Source organism: Podarcis tiliguerta, assembly GCF_965153285.1.
Source record: "Podarcis tiliguerta genome assembly, chromosome: 17".
Taxonomy (NCBI): domain Eukaryota; kingdom Metazoa; phylum Chordata; class Lepidosauria; order Squamata; family Lacertidae; genus Podarcis; species Podarcis tiliguerta.
Window position 1 is genome coordinate 32076259 of NC_139550.1, and position 27823 is coordinate 32104081.

At 47.4% G+C, this 27823-nt stretch overlaps 2 protein-coding genes across 11 annotated transcripts in view; both read right to left on the reverse strand.

Moving 5' to 3' along the window:
- Positions 1 to 13137, reverse strand: part of LOC310667491 (tetratricopeptide repeat protein 39A-like) — a 39158-nt gene extending 26021 nt beyond the window's left edge. For 3 of the 9 annotated variants that reach the window (XR_014506292.1, XM_083420003.1, XM_083420002.1), the window contains exon 1: positions 2248 to 2903. Coding sequence is in view for 6 of the 9 variants with exons in the window: in XM_083420003.1 (XP_083276129.1) it covers positions 2248 to 2429 (182 nt within the window). In the remaining 3 variants the exon portion in view is untranslated. Of the gene's footprint in view, positions 1 to 2247; positions 2904 to 7827; positions 8566 to 13069 lie in introns of those variants that run through there. The other 6 variants (XM_083420009.1, XM_083420008.1, XM_083420007.1 and 3 more) reach the window with 5 other exon arrangements.
- Positions 13138 to 13242: 105 nt separating this feature from the next.
- RAD23A (RAD23 homolog A, nucleotide excision repair protein) lies at positions 13243 to 27508 on the reverse strand. 2 transcript variants are annotated; one of them, XM_083420473.1, is made up of 9 exons: positions 27182 to 27508; positions 21741 to 21902; positions 21240 to 21427; positions 20374 to 20429; positions 19201 to 19328; positions 18374 to 18449; positions 18024 to 18154; positions 16805 to 16969; positions 13243 to 15066 (listed from the first exon to the last, which is right to left on the reverse strand). In XM_083420473.1, exons 1-9 carry the CDS (start codon positions 27251 to 27253, stop codon positions 14953 to 14955), a joined length of 1092 nt encoding a protein of 363 aa, XP_083276599.1. In that variant the 5' UTR covers positions 27254 to 27508; the 3' UTR covers positions 13243 to 14952. The 2 variants fall into 2 exon arrangements, with proteins under 2 accessions (XP_083276599.1, XP_083276600.1); XM_083420474.1 differs by having other exon boundaries at positions 20374 to 20408; positions 27182 to 27482.
- Positions 27509 to 27823: the final 315 nt, after the last annotated feature.

Here is a 27823-nt window from a genome sequence, read left to right on the forward strand (position 1 = left end):
TCCACCGCTGAGCCTTTCATCTTCAAGTTAGAGACGTCCAAATCAAAGCAGGACTGGGGAACCAGTGGCCCTCCAGATGTTGCTGGACTACAACTCCCATCATGCTTGACTATTGGCCACACTGGCTGGAGCTGCTGGGAGCTGGAGTCTAGCAACATCTGGAGGGTCGCAGGTTCCTTGGCGCTATCCTACCAGGTACACAACCTGACAGCTGCTCCGCCTGCAGCACTCCAAGGAATCCTGATCGTAAATAACAGGATCTGAGAGAAAGAGATTTGCCTGAGATCTCAGAGAACTTCTGTCCATCACAAAGCCATTCATGAGGAGCCACTGCTCTGAATTGCAGAGTAGCAGCTAATATACAGCAAGCAGCATTCGAAATTCGCCAGGCGCATTTTGCTATCGGCCATTTGCGACCAAGTGAAGATGCCCGGGCTCCAGGATGGTGCCTGACGTCTCCACCATCTTGAGATACATGCCTCGGAATCTCCGTTACATTTTATCTGCACAGTCAGAATGAATTTCAGGAAGCAAAACATCGTATTGAAAAATACGGCTTTGCAGCCACCCGGCCCTAAAATGGTTACTAGGCATTCCGTTTTGGTGACTCTAACTGTGGGTTTAAGGAGCTGCTGGACCCCTAGCTTATATATCTGAGTTTCTAACACTGATAGCAAGTCAGGAAGATCCTGGCTGAAGTATGGTTGTCACAGTGGCCTGTAACCATTAATGGCCACCTCACACGCTTAACCTGAAGCCATCTCAGCCCAGGCACTAACTCTGCAATGTGGATGTCGCAGCGCAGCTTACCTTTCATGTCAATCTAATTTGCACACGATTACCCCACAAACCCCACTGAAATAAGAGGGGCTATAAACACAGCAGTCAACTTTTCCCGATAGGAATCCTATTCGGAATAAGGGAATTTCCCTTTTAAAAAGGGAAACGTTGACAGCTATGGCTATAAATGGACCACATAATAATTGGCTTCCTGGATCACACCATTTGGTCCGGCATTTGGGCTCCAGATGTTTGTGTGCGCTCAAGCAAACAAGGCACAGAGGCCTATATCTCCTGGGCTGCTCCTGTCCTGAGCTTATACTGTTTACTTATGAAACTGCAGGTGGAAATTTACACCTCAGAAACCAAATTCTAAATTATAAAGTTCAGATTTCAGACTTGGACACCTTCATTTTAAGAAGTTCTGCTTTGGATGCAGATGGTAGGGAACACCGAAGAGAGGTTTTTGAAAAGTCAAATATCCCATCGCTCTGAGTTTCGACCCTCAGTATTCCCAGGAAATACTGCAGGCAGCTAGAGGCTCTTTCTTCCTAAGGAACGAAACCACATGCAAGATTTCATCCACAACTAAATCAGGTCCCAGTTGCAGAGGTGGTCAGCCCTCTGGACATATCAGACCCATCATCCCTGACCACTGGGCTCCACTGGCTGTGGCCAACACGAGAGTTCAAGATGCTGCCCCCAACCCGGTTTGAGAACTTCCCGATTCAAAATCCACGCCACAAAATCCTGCTTTATGCTCCACGCGTTCAGAGGTGTGCTTTGTCGTGGGTCAATGTGCGTAGCCTTTCTGCTCAGTTAGGGTCACTCACAAGGACTCGCCTTCCCCCTAACCCTACACTTGCTGCCCTGGGAAACATAAGGGAGACAAAGGGCGGGGGGGGGGCAGGGGGTGGTTGAAAATAACTGGTGGCACAGAAGAGGAGATAACTGAGAAGCCCCAGCACGAGGGGGCTGGACCAGACGGGCCTTTGTCAGGAGGCCTTGGGGAGAACCTCATCCAGGAGCATCAGGACTCCAGGGATATCCTGCATCTCCCATCTCTTCCCTCGCCCCCCCCCCCCCCCGCAGAAAAACCTTCCATTTGTTAAGCGCTGTCTTATGCCCACCCCCGCTGAAACCCAGGGACCCTGGCTTGGTCTCCCTCTTCCACTCCTTGTTGAAAGCACATGCCCCCCCCCCCATTTTTTAGCCCAAAGCGGGGGGGGACATCCCTGTTTGCTGGATCAACCGCCCCCCCCCCCCCCGTCCAGCCCTCTGCCTTGGAACGAGACTGCATTGCAGTGCCCCCGAGTCAGAGCCCTAAAAGTCTCCTCCGCCTAGGAAGCAGGGGTGGGTGGGTTGGGGGGGAGCGGGAAGGAAGGAAATAAGGAAGCAAAGGAGGAGAGATGGAGCCGCTTTCCGTCCGGCAGCGAGGAGGGCTGCCGGTTTCCCTGCCTCGCTCACCTCCTTACCTGCTGCTGCTGCTGCCGCCGCCGCCGCCGCCGCCGCCTTCCAGAGCCATGCCGGGAGAGCTGCCAGGCCGGGAGCAGAAGTCGCACTCGCAGCCCCTTCAGGAATGCCAGGCGACACGCAGGCGAAGCGGCCGGGCTCGGCCGGGCTCCGCCCTGCAGGTGGCTCCCTCCCATCCCCTACCTGGGCTGCGGAGCACAGGTGACAACTCCGCCCTCCCCTTCCTGCCACCCGGACCGTGCCGGATTCTCGCCTCCCCCAGCTCGGCATCGCCTCGTCCAAGAGGTCTGGACCAAAAGCAGGCAGGCAAAAGTCACAGCCATGCATATAATGCATATATGTATGTATGTATGTACACACCTCCCTCAAACCAGACAGTTTTTCGTGTCTCTTTTCTCGCTTTCCCTGGAAGGGCTCCTGCAGATATTCGACAGGTGCGCCTGTGCCAGCTGTTCCTTCTCATTGTTTTAAGACACAGATGGAGAGAGGGGAAAGGAAGAAGGGTCTACTGAAAAGGTGCTCAGCGTTGGGCATCCATGTACAAAACTTACGAAACAACTCACCAACTTTTGTTATGGAAAATCACAAGCACCCCTTGCCAGACTGTTGCTTGTTGTTGTTGTTTAGTCGTTTAGTCATATCCGGCTCTTCGTGACTCCATGGCCCAGAGCACGCCAGGCCCTCCTGTCTTCCACTGCCTCCTGCAGTTTGGTCAAACTCATGTTAGTAACTTCAAGAACACTGTCCAACCATCTCGTTCTCTGTCGTCCCCTTCTCCTTGTGCCCTCAATCTTTCCCAACATCAGGGTCTTTTCCAGGGAGTCTTCTCTTCTCCTGAGGTGGCCAAAGTATTGGAGCCTCAGCTTCACGATCTGTCCTTCCAGTGAGTACTCAGGGCTGATTTCCTTAAGAATGGATACGTTTGATCTTCTTGCAGTCCACGGGACTCTCAAGAGTCTCCTCCAGCACCATAATTCAAAAGTATCAGTTCTTCAGCGATCAGCCTTCTTTATGGTCCAGCTCTCACTTCCATACTATTCATTCCTTTAACTATACGGACCTTTGTTGGCAAGGTGATTGTTGCTTAGGGTCTAGCAACATTTTAAGAATGTTCCAAGCACCCCGGGTATATGCATTTATCCTGGTGGTATAGCCTTTACAACAGTCCTGGAAAATAAGGTCTATATTATCCCCCTTTCGCAGTTGGCAAGACTGAGGGTGAGAAAATAGTATCCACCCACCTATTCAGCTTCTCCTTAATCACTTTCCGATCCCAGGCTGGGTTACAAAAAGAAAAAGCATATACACAAGAGTAAAATCACAGCGGTCAGCCTATGACTTGGAATACGTTCCACTGCCAGCAATACTACAGTCACAGTATTCAGCTCATAACTGATCGGTTCTCAGTAAAAGCCATGAGATCGACTGTTGTTGCATTGGGTTCAGAAAACGGCCAATGACAGTGCCAGCTGAATCTCAGAAGCAAAGGCCTCATCACTTCCCCAACTCTGGAACCCTCAAATCAGTGGCGTAGCGTGGGTTGTGAGCACCTGGGGCAAGGCAAGTAATTTGCGCCCCCTAACCCGGGGCAAGGCAAGTAATTTGCGCCCCCCCCCCCGCTGCACTGTCCCTCCCCCAGATAGTCCCTCTCTCTCTCTCCGCACTGCACCGCACCGCACCGCACGCCTGGCACCCTCCCCTCCACAGTGGGCGGCGACCCGGCGGCTCGGATCGGATTCGCACAGCCAGCACTGCAGTGAGAGAGAGTGAGTGAGCCAGGTAGGGGCAGAGAGCTGCGAGTGCGAGCGCCCCCCCCCCCCCAGATGTTGCGCCCGGTGCGGCCGGGCCCCCCTGCACCCCCCACGCTACGCCACTGCCTCCAATACCTTATTTTAAGCATTACAATGTACTAATGTTCCAACAATAGGGGATTTTCCTGTTTTAGGGAACACTTTTGCCTACACCCAAATTGTCTTCTCCTTTTTACCACCAGTTCCATCTGCATGAAGGCATTTGCCACTCCAAAACAGCTGCACTATGGTCATTTCCAGACAGCCTGTTTCCTGAGCATTTCCCTTGATTCTGTTGGGAGGTTAGATGATATTGGCTGCTTCTCAAGCATTCATTCTGATTTGTTTGCTGGTAGGTTAGTTCCCTGTCACTTTCCTTACTGCAAACATTTAGCCTTATTTTTTATTTTTGCAGGTGGAGTGAGGCATTGTTGCCAAGAGCACTGAAAACAACTTTAATGGTGCATCCTGAATTTGCCAATATGTGATTGAATCCCACTCAAAAATAATGAGTGTGGAGGAGCACTCTTAGTGGTCTAAGAGTGACCCTTATTGCATTGCCACACTGCAAGAGCCCCTGGGTGATATATAGCTTCTCTGTCACTTCTCTAGATAAACAGCTTGTCCAACCAGGGCAGCTGTACTGTAGCAACCATTATTTCTGTTGGGGAATCTCAGACAGCCCTTTCTCGGAGCATAGAAAGTTCCCAGGTGAGGGGAGCAGAAAACAAGAGCATCATACTCACACTTCCACAGGGTCACCTACTGATATGTTATGCTATTGATGAGATTTCCATTAAACAATTAGCCTTCTTACACAACCACAGCAGTTCCTATTAGAGAGACTTGAGCAAAGACAACTAAAAGCAAGACGGGAACACAGAAAGGTGGGTGGAGGTGCAAAGCTACAGATCTGATTGGTACAGAGGCTATTTGCATTGCTAATGGTTTGTCTTGTTTGGGAAAGAGAAGCCTTTCTGCATTTTTCAAGAAGGTTCTAATTTTGGTTAGGTAAAAGGGGGGGCAGACTTTGTGTCAGTGGCGTAGCATGGGTTGTCAGCACCCGTGGCAAGGCAAGTAATTTGCGCCCCCTAACCCGTGGATTTTAGCAGGGGGCAGAGAGCTGCGAGTGCGAGCGCGCCCCCCCCCCCCCGATGTTGTGCCCGGTGCAGCCGGGCCCCCCTGCACCCCCCACGCTACGCCCTGCTTTGTGTGTTTGGATTTACAGTAGTTGATTCCTTCATGACAGATCTCCTAGAATCATAGAATAGTAGAGTGGGAAGGATAGTAGAGCCATATACAATGCAGGAACCACGGCTATGGAAACTGCAACTGCTTAGCCTTGGTTAGCGCCAAAAGAAATATCAGCCTCAAAAACTTTAATTGCTTCCTTGAGATGAATTTCAGGAATAGAAAGAATCCCTTCATTCGCTATCTGCCCTAAAGAACAAGGTAGCTTTATTATTTCCTCTTTCATTGATCTGTTTCTGCACTAAATGTGACCAAACCTGCTTTCTGGAAACGCCCAGAGTCTTGCAGAATGGCCATGTGGTATGGGGAAGTCCACAGGGCAACAGCTATTTTAAGCACCCAGTAAACTTTAAGAACAGCAGTTCTAAGCTCTGTAACGTTGGGCGAATGTCACTTGGCTTTCGAAGCTGTTCTGTGGAGGTACTAGGATGTAAAGGAGTTCAGTAAGCTAGCAGTAGAAAGCTCAAATCACTAGTCACACATAGAAAGCTTCCATTCTTTCTTGCCTCCTAAATAGCAGTTGCACTGACCAACAAGGGAATGATAAAATTTACAAAGAACCTGTAGCATTAAAAGTCCTTGTTAAGGAAATGCATGAGAATATGAGGTTGAGTAAAATATTCGGGTCCTGATTAGGGATCTTCTGATGCTCTGGAGATATAGGACTTGTGTCTGTGTGCAGTAGCTAGAATCCTAGAGAACTGAAATCTACTCCCCTTTTGTTAAATATTCTCCAGATGTTTAGCTGCTAAAGAAGCCCCCAAATGTTCTTGAGGTACTTTATACCTGCATACCTGACAGCCAGTGGCATCTGATTTCAACATTTGATAACTGCAATTGATACTTTGAAATATTTGATAGCTGGCAAGCAATGGGTTTTAGTACTGGAGTGTACTGGTGTTTGATTTTTTAAAGGTAAAGGATGGTCTAAACCACTGAGCCTCTTGGGCTTGCCGATCAGAAGGTCAGCAGTTCGAATCCACAATATGGGGTGAGTTCCCGTTCCTCTGTCCCAGCTTCTGCCAACCTAGCAGTTTGAAAGCACACCAGTGCAAGTAGAGAAATAGGTACCCCTGCAGCAGGAAGGTAAACAGCGTTTCCATGTGCTCTGGCTTCCGTCACAGTGTCCCGTTGCTCCAGAAACGGTTTAGTCATGCTGGCTACATGACCTGTAAAGCTGCCTGTGGACAAGCACCGGCTCCCTCAGCCTGAAGCAAGATGAGCACTGCACCCCTTAGTCACCTTTGGCTGGACTTAACCATCTAGGGATCCTTTTACCTTATTTAAAAAGCACTCTACTTTCAAAATAGCATATCCCCAGAAAAAATCTCCCACATTAACATCTGCATTGCAGACGATTTGGGGGGGGGGGTGGTATGTGCACTCAATTTGCTTGGGCCAATGCTGGTCCTTTCCACTGCCTATTGGTAAACTGAGGATTTGCATAAGAATATGCCTAATAAGTGCATGGTTGCACATTGCAAAGGAAGAACAATATGAGTGGCTACATTGTCTTCAGCTGTTGCTCTAAATGGGAAACCACAATAAGACTCCCAGAGAAGCCAAGGTTCCCCAGAAGAGATAATCTGAAAGCCAGAGATCTAGGATAAATATAATATTGTATAGTTTATAGGCCATAGTACTTATTAGTCCGGGACGCAGGTGGCGCTGTGGGTTAAGCCACAGAGCCTAGGACTTGTTGATCAGAAGGTCGGTGGTTCGAATTCCCGCGACTGGGTGAGCTCCCGTTGCTCGGTCCCTGCTCCTGCCAACCTAGCAGTTCAAAAGCACATCAAAGTGCAAGTAGATAAATAGGTACCGCTCTGGCGGGAAGGTAAACGGCGTTTCCGTGCACTGCTCTGGTTCGCCAGAAGCAGCTTAGTCATGCTGGCCACATGACCCAGAAGCTGTATGCCGGCTCCCTCGGCCAATAAAGCGAGATGAGCGCCACAACCCCAGAGTCGGCCATGGCTGGACCTAATGGTCAGGGGTCCCTTTACCTTTACTTACTTATTAGTCAGTATTTATAGCTGACATGCACCTCTTTTAAATCACAAAGAAAGCAAAACACATACCTGAATTTTGCTTTAAAACTCATGAAAAACTGAATTGTGAAATTAGAAAATTATTTGCAGATGTTCAGAGTTTGCATGTTTGCTTCAGCTCCGTGGCTGCAACCCAGAATCAGCCGACTCCACCCTGAACTGAAGAGATCCTACAACTCTCAAGCAACTTCAAGAGCTCTGTGAGAAAGATGCTGCCACTAAATAGGCACATTTCAGCTGCCTTTATTCTTCCCTTCCGTTCATGCATAAAACCTTTCTTGTCAACAATTAGGCCTCTGTCTTTCCCAAGGTCTTCAAGCACAATCAGACATTAAAAACAAAACAAACAGCGTTAAGGAAGCCCACACAGATCCTTGCCTAGAAATGAAGCAGCATATGGTGCAAAACAGGTGGCAAGTCGTGTGCACCTCAGAGAAGTGGATTTAATTCCAACATTTGGATTTAAGTGAGATGCTAACCGGCATTACCTCAGGGGTTGGTAGCTAAATTGCTTCCAGGCTCCTGCCATGGCATTTCCACAGGTGCCAAGGGCCCAGTTGTTTGATCCTCACAGTGGCAATCTGGCCTCTCAGCTCCCAACACCAGCTGTGCCTCAAGAGGTGGTTGCTTAGCAACCAACAAAGCAAGGCCTTGCCGCTGCAACAGTATTCCAGGCGTGTGCCTCCTCCTGCTAGCCATCCCTGGGGGAGCTGTGCCAGGGGAAGGCCTGCTGTCAATCATCTACTTGGTTTGCCAGCAGACACCAAGATCTCTGGGAGAAGCCTGTCCCGTAGTTTCCTGCAGAGCTATTGATGGGCTGTTGAAAACTGAGGCATGGAAGGAAATTACAGCAAAAGCCCTCCTCGTTTCAAATAAGACCTGGAGTTTTGTGCCGATACTGCAAGCACATACCATGAAGAAACCCTGGTCTTGCCCTTTTACCGGGTTCCAGACCAGCTGACCTTCTGACGGAGCCCCACATTTTTTCATTGCACCCTCCAACACGTTTGGCATGTCATAAAGGTAAAGGTAAAGATAAAGGACCCCTGACGGTTATGTCCAGTCACAGACGACTCTGGGGTTGCGGCGCTCATCTCGCTTTACTGACCGAGGGAGCCAGCGTTTGTCCACAGACAGTTTTTCCGGGTCATGGGGCCAGCATGACTAAGCCACTTCTGGCACAATGGAACACCAAAACCAGAGCAGCGCACGGAAACGCCGTTTACCTTCCCGCCGTTTACCTATTTATCTACTTGCAGTGGCGTGCTTTTGAACTGCTAGGTTGGAAGGAGCTGGGACCAATCAACAGGAGCTCACCCCCCCCCCAATCGCTTTTCATAGCACTCAGCAAATTTTTATGATACAATAATCTTTATTGCAGAACAATGAAGTTGAAAAATCTACATCAGACATTCAAAAACCCACAAGCCTGCTATCCCAGCCTGGTTAGGCCTTAAAAACTCTTGATACCCCATAATTGAATACAATATACTCACATAAAGACTACCTTACACTGCGTTTAAAACCAAAATTGCATTTGGATAGAAACTGTTTCTCATGAGGCTAGTCCTAGTCTTTATAACCCTGTACCTTCTTCCAGAAGGCAGAAGCTGAAAGAGATCATTTCCTACACTATCCTACACTATCTCTGCAGCTTTCTTATGGCACCTGGAAGCACAGATTTCATCCAAGGTGGGAAGAGTGCACCCAATTATTCTCTCCACAGTCTTTACAACCCTGGACAGCATTGTTTTTTCCCTGACCGTGCAGCTCCCAAACCACACACGCAGACCATAAGTTAATACACTCTCCACAGTACAATGGTAAAATGCCATCAATAGGTACTTTGAGAGGTTACTTTTCTGGAGGATTCTCAGAAAATATAATCTCTGCTGTGCTCTCTTCATCAGGTCTTTGCTGTTTTCTCCCCAGGTTAGGTTATCTCTCAACTCCATTCCTAGAAATCGAAACACCGAGACCTGTTCCTCAGCACAGCAAAGTTTTCCCTCTGCCAGGTTGCTCACCTCACTCTTTCATCATCTTCCTATTTACAAAGCAGCCTGGAGGCTTTGATTGACAGCCCCCACTTGAAGGGGCTGTGCCCTTGTATAAAGCTCCCGCCACCTGTACTTAGCTGTGATATGCCAAAGAGGGGAAGAGGTCCTGGGGACAGGCTGGAGCCTACAGCAGCTTTTTCTTGGTCACTGTGTCTTGAGGTCCAGGGAAATCTTGTGGACCTCAGATTATGAATGCAAAGGCTGTTCTTGCCAAGACTTTGTTTTAAAGCTGACGCAAGAAGCACCAAACTGGTGGCATTTATGTGCCAATGAACTACAGACAACTCTTAAAAGGACACTTGCTTTTTAAATCCTAGCAGAAGCTTCCCCAGCAGCTATTCTACACTGTTCTAAACCATTTTTTAAAGAATTCAGTATTGAATTCCATTGCAAAAAAAACCACCACCACCAAATTAAGATAACACAATTTTAAAGGGGGTGGGGTGGGGGGCGGGTGGCACAAAAACCTTTCAGCATCACAGCAAGAGTAATCAGTAATTATTTTAAGGATAAATGGGGGGGGATTTCTTGGAGATGCAACAAAAAACATTTTGGCATTGACAAAAGCCTATGGGAGTAGTCTGGTTTTTTTTAATTAAAAAAGTGGTGTTTTTTTAGAAGCAGGGAATAGTGGGGCTGGGGTGGGGACAACACAGTGGGAGACCGAAAGGACTGGTCATTAAAAAAAACCCCAACTAATTAAAAAAACCTATTTTTAAAAGTAGCAAATTGGAGTTGGGGTCTTAGGGACTACAAACCTCCCATCTGGGGGGCAGAAACATAAAATCCAGATCTCCCCCCCCCCATCCTGTGGCTTGACTAGTGCCACCAATTATGGCTAGAGCCCACCTGTCTTTTTGCCCCCTGTTGTAAAAAGCTAGGTGCAATGAGGCAAAAGCATATGCTCAATGCGCCAAAAAAGGAGAGAGACATATGCAAATACACTTCTTTTCGTGAACCTGTTCTATTTTCACACTTGGTTAGCTGCAAAATTAAGCAACTGAAAAATTCCTTCTCTCTGGCAAGTAGCAAGGCAATGACAGGGCAAATGTCAGGTAGGGAAAAAGCAGTGCTGGGAGATAACAACCAATACTTGCAACCCCATCCTTGGAAAGCACTGTAGCCTCTTGCAAACTGATATGACCCTGAAAACAGGAAGCGTAATTATTTAAGATACGGCGAGGCCCTCCCATGTTTACACAGTGCACACCCGTTATATGCACACACACACACACACACACACACACACACAATGTTTTTGCTGGATCTTCCTTCCATCAGCGAAGCTCTAGCATCTGCCCTTGTATTTGAATCATGCTGCAATCCCCTGTAGGTTAAAACTACGAAGCTGGAGTCAAATTCAGAAAACAGAATCCAGGCACTGGCAAATAATGACACCCCCGATACAGAAGAGAGCAGATGGCAGGAGGGGAGAGGAAGCTGCTGCTTCTAAGCATTAATCTCAAGTAATTAGCCAATTTAGGGAGAGGCAGCCAAAAGACAGCTGATGTGTGTGGGCGCCTCTCCCTCTCTCACACACACATGCACACAGTCACCAAACGCGGAGCAGAAATGAGCAAGTTGGACCTGAATTGCTACTCACAGGACACCTGCCATTAATCACCATCTTGCTTGGAGGGATCAGAGCCGCCCCCCCCCCAACAGAATCCAGTTCCCAGCCAAGTTTCTCTGGCCACCGAGAACACCCATTTCAACGAGCCAACCGTGCACATGGCACATGGAAGAGGCCAGGAGCCTGGAGGAGCAGACAGAGGAGCATCCAGACTGACGGGAGCAAGCCCTGGGTTATTGAGCAAAGGCCCCAGCTGGTGTCAACTGGAGGGAGCATTATGTGGGCACATGGCCACCCAAGTGCTTGGGGAGGGGGACACCTCCAAAGGTCAAGGAGGCATAACATTACATACCAGACGAGTTGGGCCCTTCTTGCTCTGGAGAACTAGAAATGAATATTGAAACTTCTGGACCTGCGAAAAGGCTTAAGACAGGCTGAGCTGGTCAGCTGCAAGAACTTGGACCACAAGCGTAGCTTGGCTCAGTCCTGGACTTGCCTGGTTCAAGGAAGCCTGTCTCTTCCTTTCGCCTCAGTTTCCCTCGCACAGAGAAACACAAGACCTAACAAATAAATTATTAGCTGCCCAAAACTTGGTAAAATATGCTACTTTCTAGCCTACTTAGCCAGTATCCTTTCAAGAACTATTTTGAACATGTCAGCAGCCCTCTTCTTCTGTCTTCTTGGGACATGGGAGTTCTTCTTGTGTCGCCTGGAGCTCTTACCACTCAAACCCATTCCATTTGGAAATTAAAAAACAAGACACATTCACTGAAGGAGATCCATGTCATTTTCTGCCACTGAGTGGCTTCAAGAGCTTGTTTATTTCATATTCTGTCCATAGTGCCCACAATAGTGCTCCATCAGATACAGAGAAGAAGCAGATCTCTTCACGGTGACACCCACCCAAAACTTGGAAGTTTAAAATGTCCCATGTTTTCAGCTGGGGGCACAACTGGCAGGTCGCCCAAACAGAACTGCAATTAACTAATTTCCCAAAAGGGGCTGGTTGGTGGTCTTTGCTCTTTTCAGACTTAGCAAGTAAAGCTGGTCAAACTTTTTTTTTTTTTTTTTTGCAAGCCATTTCTCCTCTAGTTCTTTCCACCCATCTCTGATAAAATACACAGCTGCAGTTTCTCTAACCAAGACCTCAGCATCTGAGAGAATGTGCTTATATCAAATTGCTGTGTCAAGCAGATGAATTGTTACATGTGAACGCATTTTGCAAATTAAGCAGGGTTGTGTATTGCTTGCTTATTTTGCATACAGTGGTACCTTGGGTTAAGAACTTAATTCGTTCTGGAGGTCTGTCCTTAACCTGAAACTGTTCTTAACCTGAGGTACCACTTTAGCTAATGGGGCCTCCTCCTGCTGCCACTGCACTGCCGTGCCACGATTTCTGTTCTCATCCTGAGGTAAAGTTCTTAACCCAAGGTACTACTTCCGGGTTAGCAGAGTCTGTAACCTGAAGCATTTGTAACCCAAAGCGTTTGTAACCCGAGATACCACTGTAATTGATTCTGCTTTTTTCAGCACCTGAGTTCCACTCCTGGGCAACACACTCAGTACCTTTTCAGTCCATCCTAGGAGTCAACTGCTGCTGCTCTGAAGAGAGCCATAAATCAACAGTGACATCATTCTTTAGCTCCCACTTCTAAAAAAGTTTTCCATGCCACCTCGATCATCAGCTTTTTGGTTTGCTTACTACCCAAAGATACCTCGATGCTGTCTGAATGCCTAAGCCAAATCACAAGGTCAAGTGGAACAGCCATCTCAGGAAGCTTTTAAACAGGGTTTAGAGTGGTACCTTGGTTCTCAAACTTAATGCGTTCCAGGAGTCCATTTGACTCCCGAAACCGTTCAAAAACCAAGGCCCGGCTTCCAAATGGCTGCAGGAGCTTCCTGCACTCAGTCGGAAGACGTGTCGGACGTTCAGCTTCCAAAAAACGTTTGCAAACCGGAACATTCATTCCAGATTTGCGGCATTCAGGAGCCAATTTGTTCGGAAGCCAAGCCATTCAAGTACCAAATATCATTGTATTTCAGCGGAGAAAAGCAACTTTGCTCATCAAATCAGGAGAACCTACACTCTTTGGCCCTTACCTACAGCCATGTTCATAACCACCGGATACTCGCTTTCAGGCTTGAGAACCAGAAATTCCCCTTTCCTCCATGTCTCCCCTGCCTCCCCCCCCCCCAAAAAAAATCACATTGGTTTTACTTATCCAGTACATATTGCACGCTTTCAGTCATAGCCACAGAACAATATCACACAATTTAGCAGTAATTTATGGCTTCGGAATTTATTTTTGAGGCATAGAGGCAATACTCCTGATCCCTCTGCAGTGGGCATGTGCTGAGGAAAGAGTGGGACTCGAGACAGGATTGTTATGAGGGTAGAGGGGGAAGGCAGTAGTCAATTTCATGGTTCATCGAAGAAAACGGGGGTTTAGACAGGTGATACTGACAGTTTTATTGATGTTCAAACCAGCAACAATTTTGACCAACATTCCTATGATAAGGTGAAGGATGAGCTAAACTGGAGGAAACTCTGCAGTTCTGTGCCTGTGCATCTCAAGTTCAAGGTCAATTTCACTGGATATTTGAGACTGAAGCCAAGTACCAGGTCAGCTTCCTGGTGAGATCAATCAGGATATGTTCAAGTGCAGTCAGTTCAAACTCAAGCTTCAAAAAGGTACATCAAAGCAGAATTTTCCTTTTTACATTTTCCTATAAAGATTTGCGAAAATATGTCAATTTGATATTTCCCACCAAATTAAAAAAGCAAAGCGCGCCCCCAAACGTTTAACAAAGAGATTCTGTATCCCCCCCAATACTAATGGGTTTCCTTTAAGGGGGGGGGAGTCCTTAAAATGCAAGAATCTTTCAAACAACAGGTAAATCAAGTTAATACTAGAAAATATTAATTTCCTTAAAACTTCCACAACACAGAAAATGTTAAAAATGGAATTCATTCAATGGACACAAGTGCCAAAAAGCCACTTTTAAAAGACTCGCGTTTCAAGATGTTAATGTTAAAACAATTCGAAATCAAACTCGGCTGAGCAATGTGTTACATGAGTGATGAGCCCTGCTTAGGCAAGTCTGGGGAAGCGAGACGGCAAAGGCAGCCCAGCCACTTCTCCAATTCTGCAGAGTAGCCATGGGAAGTGGGATAAACAGTCAAAGGGCCCCAAGGTAGGAAACCTGCTGTATCAAAGGGCAACTGTCCACCAGGCCCCAATTTCCAGTGCTACTTCTGAGAATTAATTTAAGGAGAGTGCCAAAGAGCTGCAGTCACATGGTGGGTGGCTGCTTAGCAGAGGAGGATGAAAGGTAATACCAGGGCTGGGAAAGGGGAATTTATGTGCTACATTACAAGGTATTCCTCCATCGTGGCACAGCCTCTTCAGTGCAAGCACAGCTATCAAAGAGATCATCAGAAGGCAGGTCACCTACCTAGTGCAAGCAGCTCTCTGGAACAGGGATGAAGCACTGAACCTCTTTCAAAGGCCAGTGGAAAGGGAAGGGAATAATACTACTGACAGAATTAGCTGATGAGCCCAGACACATTTAGGCATTGTAGCACTGTGCGTTGGTGAGGGGAGGGAGGGGGGAGGGATTTGCAAACAAAAGAGCAATCTGTTTGCACACACGCAATCAGCTCAGATGGGAGGAGGTCCAATCGAACCCATCTGCCATGTCAACCTTTCCCTGAGCATCCCGCTTGCCAGTCCAAGGACTGTCGTGGGATGCAGCTGGGCTCAAATGCAGCCCTTGTATTTTGGGGAGGGAAAGAGGAGAAAAGGTGCGTTAGTTCTGCTTTTCCCCCAGCTGCCCAGTTTCCAAGGTAGAGTATTTTCCTCCAGCCAGCAAAATTGCCTGGGACATTCTAAAATCATACCATTCCCCCATATCCCAATACGTGCCCCTTTAAATAAACGAATATTTATATAGAGAATTTTATATAAAACTCTTTTCTTTTATCACTCGTCATCAAAGTTCTGACTCAGCAGGAAGTTGGCCGCCAGATTCTCATTCTTCTCACAAGCAAAGTAGGCCTGGATCACCAGGCTCTCAGGGAAGCCCAAGGCCTTTAACTAAGGGTGGGGAAGGGAGAGAGAAAGAGAGAGAGAAAGAGGAAAGGAAGGAAAAAAGTTAGAAACGCTCTGATTGGCAACACTGTGCGTCCTACAATCTCACCTTTCCTGTAAGGAGCCAACTGCTGCCCATGATGATGATGATGATGATAATACACAGACCCCCTTATGGAGATCCCAACATGCTTATCCTGTGTTGGGTCAGGTCTGGGCAAGGCAAGTACCAAAATAAGGACCATGGCACTCTACAGCATGGTTCACCACAGGAGCGGAGTAGGCAGACATCATTAGTAGGGTTAGCATAATTATCAGTTCGGCTGCAAAAAAAGGCTTGTTCTTGTGTTGTCACCCTCCGGACCTTTCATGGAGGAGGCACACGAAGAAGGGCCTCCGGTGATCTCAGGGTCCAGGCAGGTTCATATGCTCCCATACTGTGGTATGCCCTTCCTCTTCAGTTGCCTCAAACGTAAGATATACAGTGGTACCCCGCAAGACGAATGCCTTGGAAGATGAAAAACCCGCTAGACGAAAGGGTTTTTCGTTTTCTGAGGTGCTTCGCAAGACGGGTTTTTCTAAGGGCTTGCTTCACTAGACGAAACAGCCCTGCCTCTCCTGTCATGGCGACGGTAGCACGCTTGCTTCCCCGCTCCTCCGGCTCCCTCCCACCTTCCGGCCGACCTTCCGGCTGCCTCGCGCCGCTGCCCACCGCCCTCCCGTGCTCCCCTCAGGAGCCGTTGCCGCCAGCAGCCAGCGTTGCAGCCGGAGTCGCGCTCCTGAGCCCCGCCGCCCTCCAGCAGCCGTGTCGCGTGGTGGCCACAATGCACGGGTAAGTCCAAGGACCGGCTGCGGCAGCTGCCCTGCTTCTCCCCACCCCTCCCGCCGTGGTGCTTCGCAAGACGAAAAAACTCACTCTACGAAAAAACTCGCGGAACGAAATAATTTCGCCTTGTGAGGCACCACTGTATATATTTGCTCAGGCTTTCCCTGGCCCTTAAGACTGGACCTTGCTATTACTGAACTCTTGTTTTTATAATACAGCTTTACAGGTTCTTGTTTTTCTCTCTGCTTTCATGATACTGTTTTATTGTTTATTTGTTTGTACACCACTTAAAGATTTTAACATATTAAGCAGTTTAGAAATGTTTGGGGGTTTTATCAACAAATATTTCAGTATGGAAAACTGGCTTGTTTGGTGCAGAACTGGCTTCTGCATAACCATGGTTCTATAGCCTTAGACAAAGACAAAAGCGAATGGAGCAAAACCCCATGTTCAGAGCTCACATGCCAATCTGCTCATTGCAAGGCTGCTGGCACTTCCTGCCCTAAAGCTCCTGTGCTGCCCTCAGACTCTATTGCGGGGCTGACTAACCTGTGAGCCCTGAGGGAGTACAGTTTCCAGCATCCCTGCCCAGTGGCCATGCTGGAGGTGGCTGGTGGGAGCTGGAATCCAACATTATCTGGAGGTCCACAGGCCAGCCAGCCTAGCTCTAGTCCACACAGCAAGGTGATGGGGAGTGACTGGTAATACTAGGCAATAACATGAAAGTCCCACCCTTCCCACTGTACCCACCAAGATGTCTCTGTAGCCTACAGGGACTAGCGCAAGACGTAGAGGCCACCACCCTGGCCGCTTAACTGTTCTCATGAGGGAGCAAATCCTACAGGGAGAAGCTCCAGTACAGAGAGCGAGAGACTTCCCTTCTTGTCCCTGCCCCAGGCCACTGCTCCCCTCTTTTACCCTTTCTATGGCTTCTTTTTCCTGAGGCGTGACTTGGATGTAATTCATCTGAGGGGCTTCCTCCCCAATAGCACCCATCTCTCCTTCAATGTCCGCGATGTCAGGTACTTCACCCAGTGGTTCATTGAGCATCTGAATGAACTGCTCCTGGTGTTGGCTGATTTGCTGGAGGAGGAGGAGGAAGAGAAGAAGTTGCTGTTATCAATTAACACATGCCTATACCCTGCGACCCCCTCGGGGCCCCTGGGACAGCAAACCTCACACAAGCACCTCCAAAGGACACCAGACCCTCACAGGAGACCCTCCAATTCGAGGGGAAGAGAGGAGACCTGACCTGCCGTCCTTTTCTCCTACGCGGAAGTCCTCATTCTTATGCCACTGGATTTTCAAGTATGTTGTATTCACAATCCTCCTTCTCTAGTGCCAACACGCACTGTAACCACTGTTAAAGCTTGCCCATATATAATTAAGGCAAAGCAAAGGAAGACGACTGAGGCAGCAGTGATCAGCCTAACCCAGGGGTCAGCAAACGTTTTCAGCAGGGGGCCGGTCCACTGTCCCTCAGACCTTGTGGGGGGGGGCAGACTCTATTTTTTTTGGGGGGGGGGGGATGAACGAATTCCTATGCCCTACAAATAACCCAGGGATGCATTTTAAATAAAAGCACACATTCTACTCATGTAAAAACACAAGGCAAACCCCACAAATAACCCAAGATGCATTTTAAGTAAAAGGACACATTCTACTCATGTAAAAACACGCTGATTCCCAAACCATCCGTGGGCCAGAATCTAGAAGGTGATTGGGCCGGATCTGGCCCCTGGGCCTTAGTTTGCCTACCCATGCCCTAACCCAAAGCCTAGGGTAGGCAAATCAGGAGAACTGGGAGGAAACTGAGCCATGAGGGTTGGCAGCAACATTTAAAGTAGGAACCCCAGGGAAGCAAACACTCATCTGAGAAGTAGGATCTGGCTGTACAGGTCAATGACACGCAAACAATGCATACAACAGCACAAATGGTGCTGCCTAGCCAGGTTAGCATACCCACTTGGCTCTGTTGTGCCTGCTTTTTCTGCTGAAATACCAAACAACAGCCCGAGAGATGCTACCCATGCTGGCACTAGCGGATCTCAGACCAGTGTAACTTTGACCCATATGGTTGCTCCAAGGCTATCCCCAACTGACTGAGACAACAAACAAAGCCCGTCCACTCAGTTACCTGCAGCAGCTGAGGGTTCTCTTGGCCTAACTGCTGGAGCAGGGCTGGGAGCAGAGCTGGGTTCTGCTGGATCACCTGACGCATGTTCTGGAACTGGGGCTGGTCTCGCAGAAATTCCAGAGGGTTCTCTCCTGTAGATGCAATGAGTGTTAAAGCCATGCATGCAAGCAGAACAGCAGCAAGTGGGGGAGGGGCTGGGCATGTGCATAGAGAGAGGAGTGCGTAGGAAGTCATCAAGGGGCAGCACTCTCCCAACATGCCACTAGCCAATGCACTGCAGCCTAGTTAGGCACAACTCCCCATAGTCCACCGCTCCAGTAAACTCTTTACATGAAAGGGGGGGCACACACCTTCTGGTGCCGACTGCTCTTGAGGCTGGCTCTCCTGGATGGAGGCTCTCTCTGGTTCTGGGCTACCTGGGATACCCTGCAAAGTTAGAGAAAGCAAAGTTAACGGAACTTCTTCCAGATCATACACTTTTCAAGATTACATCCACAGGACACTAATGGCTACACTCAAAGACTGATGGTGTATGGGAAGTGTTCAAGGCAAAACAAACTATGAAGGCAGTTTCTGTTGGGGCAAGACTTCTAGTGACAGAGGGGAACATTTCTCCTCTCCAGATTTCCTTGCCCAAGTCCAGTCGTGTCTATTGCCTGCTCACATCTCTTCAGTTTCAATTTTATTTTCCCGTATTATGTGACTAAGGATGTTTGGTTACATTTACAAAATGTTCATTCTGACGGGATTTTTTTCTGACTTCCAAATTTAGTTTAATGTAGGAGTGCAAGGATTCAGCCCACAGCCCTTTGCAAAGTGTCCAACCAACCTCACAACTGTTTAGATAAAGCAAGCTCCCTGGTTGGCATCCGTGGTCTTCCTCTGTGCTATACTAAGCAGGGGAGACAACAGAGCAAGCAAGATGTACAGAGCTGAGAAACCAGTATGGCGTCATCCTTCTAGAGGACCTGTCTGAGATGGTTCAGAAAGCATGGTGCTCTCTGCCTCTTTCAAGCAACCCAGGCTAGCAACAGAGTTGCGGCAGCAGTGAGCAGAAAATGATTATAGCACACCAGTGAAATGGAAGGGAAAGGAAGCCAGGAATATCCCTTGTAGAACAGGAGGAAAACCCAAAATATATTGATGGGGGTAGGACAAACTCAGCATTTCTCCTTACCGTTAGCAGGTATTCCACAGCCCGGTGAGGGTTGTTGTAGCTGGCCCGTAGAGCTGCCACCACCCGCTCTCGCTCATAGCCCATTGACATGATTTCATTCAGCATTGTCTCATACTCTGAGCCAGTAACTGGAAGCGGAAATGGAAGACAGTTTGACGTTAGGGGAAGAAAATGTGCAACTATTTCCACCTGACCCTTGCATATGGGAAGGGGAGCAAGATGGGCAGCTGGACTGGAAGGCAACAGGTCACTTTGCCATTGCCAGCATCCTCATTACAATGTCTGCCGAACCAGGAAGCCTTGTACCTTTGGGGCTTTGAACACCAGTAAGTGCCAAAGCTTCAAATCCAGTTTCTATTCCCAGATCTTCAAAGTCCCTCTAATGGCTGAAAACAGAATTAAGATCTCAAGCCTCTTTCCACCAAGAGAGACTCGAAAGCCCGCTGAGTTTCGCTACTAAATCTCATTCCCCTTACAGAACTGGAGGCAGCATCAGGATTCCAGGTTTTAACTACTAGACTGCTTCCAGAAATGGGGATGGAATCCAGAATTTCCAGTTTCCATCGCCATAGCTCAAGTGCTAGATGCTGCTCCTTATAGAACACGGGCACAAAAGGGCAAGCAGGTGCCCACTATGCCGTAACCTTGATGGAAAGAATACAGGTATCAGTGGCTGATGACAGAATTTGGGGGTGAAATCTGCCGAACTGCTCCCACAAGCAGTGTTCAACTTTCAGACCCAGGATCCATCTTTAACCCTAACCTGCAACATGAGACCCACTTTAATTTTTTTACTGTGTATGGTTTTCTTTTGCTGCCTTCTCTCCCCACACCCTACCCACCTAAAGAAGCCTAGAACAAAAATGATGGTGCAGTCTCAGCTGCAACCCACTCATGGCTCCCAGCTGACGCTTGCATGCCGGATCCCCATGAAACAGTGGTGGAAGGAGCAGTGTTTTAACCACTAGAGACCATTAGAGGGCAGCACTTCCTAAGTTATCCCGTGCTGTATTGTATTTAGAAGTCCATCAACTATGGATCTGAAGACCATAGAAATTTACCAGTCAAAACAGCGGAATAGGGAGAGAGTGGTCCCAATCTTATAAGAGCAAACTGCAGCCAAGGAGCTGAGAGCTCTCGCCCGTGGCAAGCGAAGGAAAGGCGCTCACCTACCTAAAGTGGAAGCCGCATCATCTTCACGTCCCATGCTACCTGAAGAGGGAACAGAGCTGCAAATTTAAGAGAGAGAAATAGTAGCTGGGTCCTTTCAGATAACTGGCCAAGAAAACTGAAAAGCCAAATATAAACTAAGCAACAGAACAGCTGGTTTCCCCTTCAGTCATACAATCTCTCTCCTACCCCCACGGCTGACAAACAGCAAGCAACTGCTTAGCCTATCGATTCTTACCACCACCGAGGCCTGGAGTGCAACTACAATCGCCACATTTCAGGGGTACTGTTCTGAGAGTGGGTAGTGGTGCTAAAACTGGTGGTACGGAGCTATGAAGCAACAGAGGCCAGGAGAGGAGGGCTGCTCACCCCCAAAACACATGCTCTTATGTACCTTCTTGTTTCCTGCCCCAATCCTGCATCCTTTTTATAGCCGTCTAATAACACCAGTTAGCAACCCAAGCTGCATTCTGACATTACAGGTCTTCACCTCCCTCTTCCTCTCCAAGACTCCAATCTCATATGAGGCACTTAGGCTGTGTGGTTTGCAGCCCACTTTCAAACCCACTCAAATCTCCACGTGTGGAGAGTTTCCACGTTAAAGTCCTCAAACATAGAGGCAATAAAATCTAACAGCTAAACAAACACAAGACCACAACCGGCTGGTCCAAGTGATGGTAGGCTAATTCTGTGTCCCTTTAGCATCTGCTCTAGAAGTTATCCCCCAATCAGTTTACTCCAAACATTGGTGGATTTTCAGAACCAATCATGATTTCCAAGGCCTAGAATTTCTCCCTCCATTATATCATTCCAGCGTCACCTACAAAACAAATGAGAGTGCGGAGGGTGGCAGGGCAAGCCAAACTTACCCAACTGGTTCCTGGGGGGAAACAGTCACCGTCTCTTCAGGAGGCTTCTCCTCACTTGTTGGAGTTCCTAGTGGGGGTGAAACAGTAGCTGCTCCAGGCAGCAGCATCTGTCCAGAGGATGGTGTAGGCTCTGATGGGGGCGCTGCCTCACTTGGTGAGGGGACAGGAGCTCCTGAGCCTGTTTTGTTCTGAACAGAAAATCAAAATGAGACTTCGAAGCAGGTACAATGCATTTCTATCCCACAGAGAAAAGCAACGGGGACTGACCTTCAAGTTAATTCTGAGAAACCAAGAGAAGCGACTCCTGGAATTTTCAATGCCCTGTAATCGCCTTTCTTGGATGCGCCCACACCCCAAGGCTGAAGCCTGCACTGTCAGAAACATGCATCAAATCTGCTTCCTAGCACACCATCCTTTGAACCACAGCAAGGCGGGGAGGGGAGGGGAAGCTACTGAAGCAGAATCAGTCTTCTGTTCCCAGGAAAGCATTCCCAACCATACCTTGGTGACCATCACCACCACAAAGTTCTTCTCGTCAATCTTGTACTCCTTGATAGGGACATCATCACTCAGGATCTTGCCAGCATAGATAAGCTTCTGTCCCGACACTGGGAACGCTTCCTTGCCCTTTTCAGCCTCAATCTTCTCCTTAAGAACTCGGACCTGTGGGTCAAGACCAAACTGGTTCCACCATCTGTCTTGTACTGAACGCCTGAGAGTCAAACTTTTTCCACCCCAATAAGCGTGGCTGTAGAGAGATTTGAATTGGCCCGTAAGCCACATTCTTCCTGCACAGTGAACTCTGTCCTGTATCTAATGCTCTTTTGAGTACTGTATTTACTCCCAATGAGGAGAGACGGGTTCAGAAAGTCCCTTGCTTCTAAAAGTTTTTAGGAAAGCCAAACCTGTTGCCCTGCCATCTATAAATGCCAAAAGCAAGGGCAGACACAGACTTCATGGTACTTTCACCAGTTCAAAAAAACTACCCCCCCTCCCCGCACCAAGTACCATTAATAGGCAATCTTCCCCGCTTCTGGGACTGCTCTCCATTCCCACAAACCCAGTACAGCCCCACACCTCTGTAGGATTTTATGATTATATGGTGCTTGGCAGCATATAAACATCACATTCTGCACTACTGTCAAGGTTCAGAGAATCCTTTCCCTCCCCTGGTGGCAGCAAAAAAAGCAGGTGACAAGAAGAGTCCTTACCATGTAATTTATTCAGGATTTACAGAGCGAGACAAAGGAATATAGTCCCTATCCATCAATGGCGTTGCTCCAAGTAAAGTCCCACCCCCTACATCGTCCCTATTCTACGTCACCCATGCGCCAGCTGATCTAAGTTTTCTGCCTCTGAGCCTACTCTCAAGGCACAGCTGGTTCTGGGAGGGAGGTGGTCAGGAATGCTTTCTAAAGACACTGAGTCTGTCAGCTGTCTCTTCCCTGGTGCTTTTTCTTCTTCCTGCTGTTCCTCTTCCAATATTTCTCAGCTGCTGCCCTCTGAACTATGCCCCTCTGCAAACCACTGTTCTAAATCTACACCAGGCACAGGCAAACTCGGCCCTCCAGATGTTTTGGGACTACAACTCCCATCATCTCTGACCACTGGTCCTGTTAGCTAGGGATATGCCTGATCTATACTGTCCTCCTGTTCTCGGGAAGGTTCAGGAGAAGGGGGGGCACCATTCAGTCCAATCCCTGACAACTACATTTATAAGAGCTCAATTGTTTCATGGGGCAACACCCAATCTTTGTAACTCCCTGCCTCTTGAGATCAAGCTGGCACTTTCATTGTACAGTTTTCAGCGCCTGTTAAAAACATTCTTGTTTCAAAAAACCTACCTAATGCTTAGAAAGTTGAGGTAATTTTAGTATTTTAACTTTCGTATGTTTTAAATATGGTCATGGGTTTTTCTTGATCTTCTTGCTTATCTTTTTGTAAGCCGCTTTGATTTTGTTTTTGTTTTGTTTTTTTACAATCAAGCACTGTATAAATTTTATGAAATAAAAGAATAATAATAAACAATCATCATCCAAAAACAGAAGGTTCAAAAAATGAAAGGAGGTCTTTGATTTAAACAAAAAAAACTTCCTTGATAGGGCACAGAAAAGCTTTCACCTTTGTGAACAGTCAGCAATTTAGGTTAAAAAGGAATTTTGCAAGATGAGATTGCATAGGGAGGCCGTTGTCTTCTGCACTGTGTGGCTGTCTCTCTTGAATAAATCCCAAAGCTGTTTTACTTCTATACTTCTGTGCAGGGTGAGATGATGGATGAATGGTCCTACCCTGGCCGTACAGTTAAATTTTGATAAAAAGAACTCAGTCCACCAGGATGCAACATATACCTCACACAAAAGGGATAATGCAGCTTGTGACAAATTTTTTATTTTTTTTTCCTTTCAAAAGGTCATGTTTGAGAATCCTTACTAAAACTGTTTTGGAACTTGAATCAAATCAGAACATGATAAAAGCTAGCAAATTGGTTAAGTTCAGGGCTTATTCATATGTAGGTACTGGTGTTTGAAAGGATTTACTTTGTTCCACTGAAGTTAAAAGCAAGTTGCGAAAGAGGCATGCCTCTTGACCCACAATAGGCAGAGACTGAAAAATAATAATGAATTCTTAGCAGTTACCACTCCTCATATGTGTTCTTCCAGGATTATATGACAAGGGAGGAATCAAGGTGATTACTCCAGATTTATGTTACTTTTAATATCTGGATTCATATTCAGACTGACTTCATTAAAAAAAACCAGATGAATCAGTATAATGTTGAAGCAGAGGAGGCAGAAATCTACCTATAAATAGCATGGGTAATAAAATACATAAAACACTGATTTAAAAACAAAAACTGAGGAAAGATAGACATTGGTGGTGGGAAAGAAGCAACCAAAACAACAGTAAATATGATAGACTGTGCCCTAGGACATGGAATCAGAACATGATAGGTCATGGAACTGATCAGAAGAGTGGCAACCGTGGACCTAATCTTGAGTGGTGCCGATGACCTGCTGAAAGATGTGGGTACCGTTGCACCAATTGGGAATAGTTACTATAGTATTATCAAATTCAATTTATATACAGACAATTGCCAAGAAAACCCAAAAGTCACATTTGACTTCAATAGAGGGAATGTCCCAAAAATGAAGGAATTGGTAAATATGAAGTTTAAAGGCAAAGTCAATAGGGTCACATCTCTCAAAATGTTCAGGGGTTGTTTAAAACCACACTAGAAGCTCCGTTTAAATGTAAATAGCAAATCAAAAAGGTACCACCAGGGCCAAGAGGATCCCAGCATGAATAACAAGCAGAGTTAAAGAAGCTATCAAAGGCAAGAAGGCTTCCTTTAGAAAATCGAAATCTTGTCCAAATGAGAAGAAAACAGAACACAAACTTTGGCAAAAGAAATGCAACCGAACAATAAGGGAAGCTAAAAAAGAATCTGAAGAGCATCTTGCTGAAAACATAAAGACTAACCACAAACAATTATTTAAATGCACTGAAAGCAGGAGACTGACTAGGGAGGCAGTTAGTTGGACCTTTGAATGACAAAGAAGTCAAGCTATGCTGAAGGAGAAAAAGGAGATTGCAGAGAAGCTAAATGAATTCTTTGTACATATCTGCCTGCACAGTAGAAGATATATGGGAGACCCCTGTACCTGAACTAACTTTTAGAAGGGAACCTGCCAAACTGAGGCTATTAGAGGTGAAAAGATACAAAGTTCTTATAGGCTCTTATTGAAAAATAAAATTTTACAATTGCTGGGCTTCTGTAAAGGTAAGTCCTTTCTTACTAACATTTTCAATTTCTTTGAGAAATAAGCATATAGATTAAGGTTACCAGATGTCTCCATTTCCTAGAGAAAGTCCCTGGAGTTACAAATCGGTCCCCTGACAAAATCCATCTATTTAGTAGGAAGTTGAAAAGTGTCCCCAGATTCATTGAAAAAAATCTAGTAACCTTAATATAGATAGAAGTAACCCAGTTAACAAATACTTTTTTAAAAGCTTTTGACAAAGTACATAAAATACCTTATCAAAGACTCCCAAGCAAGGTTAGCAGTCATGGAATAAGAAAGGTGCTCTTGTGGATCAGTAACTGGTTAAAAAGCAGGAAGCAGATAGCAGGAATAAATGGACAGTTCTCCCAATGGGAGGGATGGTACAAAGTGGAGTCCTCCAAGGTACAGTGGTGCCTCGCAAGACGAAAAGAATCCGTTAGCGGATTAGCGCTATTAGCGGTTTAGCGGCTATTATCGGCTATTAAAGGCTTAAGGGATTAGCGGATTAGCTGCTAAAAGGCTATTAGGGGCTTAGATCAGCTGATAAGCGGCTTAGATCAGCTGTTAAGCGGCTTAGCGAACAGCTGTTAAGCGGCTTTGGGGCTTGGGAAAAAGGGGGGAGGGAGGGGGGGAACCCAGGAATCGCAAGACATTTTCGTCTTGCGAAGCAAGCCAATAGCAAATTCGTTTTGCGAAGCACCTCCAAAACGGAAAACCCTTTCGTCTAGCGGGGCACCACTGTATTGGGACCTGTGTCATTTAACTAGTTCACAAATTATCAAGGAGCAATGAAGTAACCAAGTTTGTTGATGACGCCATTTTTTTCAGGATGGGCAAAAAAAATAAAAATCTTAGTTTCACACATACATTTATGGGGTCTTAACTAGAAGCAACTGACCAGGAACAAGATGGATAGCTTGATAAATATATTGACTAAGAGTGCAGCAGCTGTGAAAAAGGTGAATGCCATACTAGAGATCACTAGGAAAGGGATTGAAAATAAAACTGCTAGTATCGTAATATCTTTATAAAATCTATGGTGCAGCCACACTTGGAATACTGGGTGCAGTTCTGGTTCTTCCTTCCTCTTAAGAACAGAACTTGGGACCGTCCATTGAAGCAGAATATTGGAAGGCTCAGGACTGACAAGCGAAAGCACTTCTTCACATGGCACCGAGTTAAGCTATAGAATTTGATCCCGCAAGAGGTAGCAATGGCTACCAACCTGGATGGTTTTAAAAGAGGATTAGGCATTGATAGAGAATATGGTGATCAATGGCTTCTAGTCATGGTGGCTGTGCTCTACCTTCAGGATCAGAGGCCATATGCTGGAAGTAACAACTATGAAAACAAAATGATGACAAATAACCAAAATGTAAGCCAGTAGGTTGCACTCATGTTCTGCTTGCCACAGCCTCTGTGAGAACAGAATATGGGACCACATGTGTCTTTGGCCTGGCCTAGCAAACTCTTATTATGTTCTTGATTTTTTTTTGGGGGGGGGGGAGGTTCAGGACTACAAATACAAGGCAAGGCACCCAGAATAGAAGATGCTAATTCGGAAATCACCAATCTGCATTTGATTTTGAATTTAAGCACGTGCTGGGAAAGCTAGCGTAGGGAGGAGGGGGTGGAAATGGGAGCAGCCCCTTTATAGATGTTGGTGTAACTATGTGGTGTAACAGGATGTGTATGTGGAATTAAGAATAAAGCACGACTGGAAGGAAGGCGCCCGGGGCGCGCGCGCGCGTGTGTGTTACGTGCCCAGCAGCGAACAGATCCTTACGCCAGTAAGGATCAAGGACTGTGGCTACACGTGTGTATTGAGAGAGACGGCGCGCCTTCGAGAAACCCCTACTTGACAGCTTTTCCTGTGTGAGCTTTGTGGCAAAACAAACGACGCTGTTCTTTAAGGACTAACTTCTAGATCGGGAGAAGTTGGAGGATCGCCTCTGTTAAGGCGACCCGGGGGTGGACTGTTTCCCTTTCCCTTCCCACCTCGCGAGGAATCTCCTACGAACGAGAGAGGGGGATCTGGAAAGCGAGAGGCGTGAAGGGGGCTCCTGGCGCAAGAGGGTTGGGGGCGCTGGAGAGGCCGGGGGAAGGAGAGGGGGGTGGGGAAGGGGAGGAGGAGGAGGACGACCCGCCGCCCCTCACCGTCTCGTCAGGCTCCATGCGGATCTTGAAGGTCTGCTGCTGGAGGGTCTTCAGGGTGACGGTCACCGCCATGGCGGGCGGGAAGGAGGGAGGCAGGGGAGAGGGCGGCGGTGGTGGCGGCGGCGGCAACTGGCGGTTCCTCCCAACGGACTCAGCTGGGGGTCCCCCACAACAACATGCAACTTCACGACGCCGCCATTTTAATCGCGTCCGAGCGCCGCTTCCGCTCCCTGACGGGCCCTTCCCACGTGACAGGGGCCAAGGAAGACAGGCCGAGGTGTGCCTTAACCATAGAGTCAGAAAGGGTAGAAAACGCACGCACACGCACGTTTCACGGCTTCCGGTTCGTTTCGGGGATTTCCGTTTCGCGCGCCTTCTGCGCAAGCGAGTAACGCCGTGGGGGGAGGGGGTGATTTAAGTTGGGGGTCGCTTTCGAGGGGGATTTCTTTTCTGGGCCTCCAACGTTAAGGAACCAAGAGAAAGTGATGCGGCACGATTTTCCCATGGGAGGACTCGGGGTTTACTTCCGAGTAGGCGCCTCCAGCCTGTAAATATTGACAGGGCGACTGTACAATGCACGACTGGTGCTAGTTCCCCATCGCCTCCATGCCACCCTTCTTAATTATGGGTATATTTGCGTTT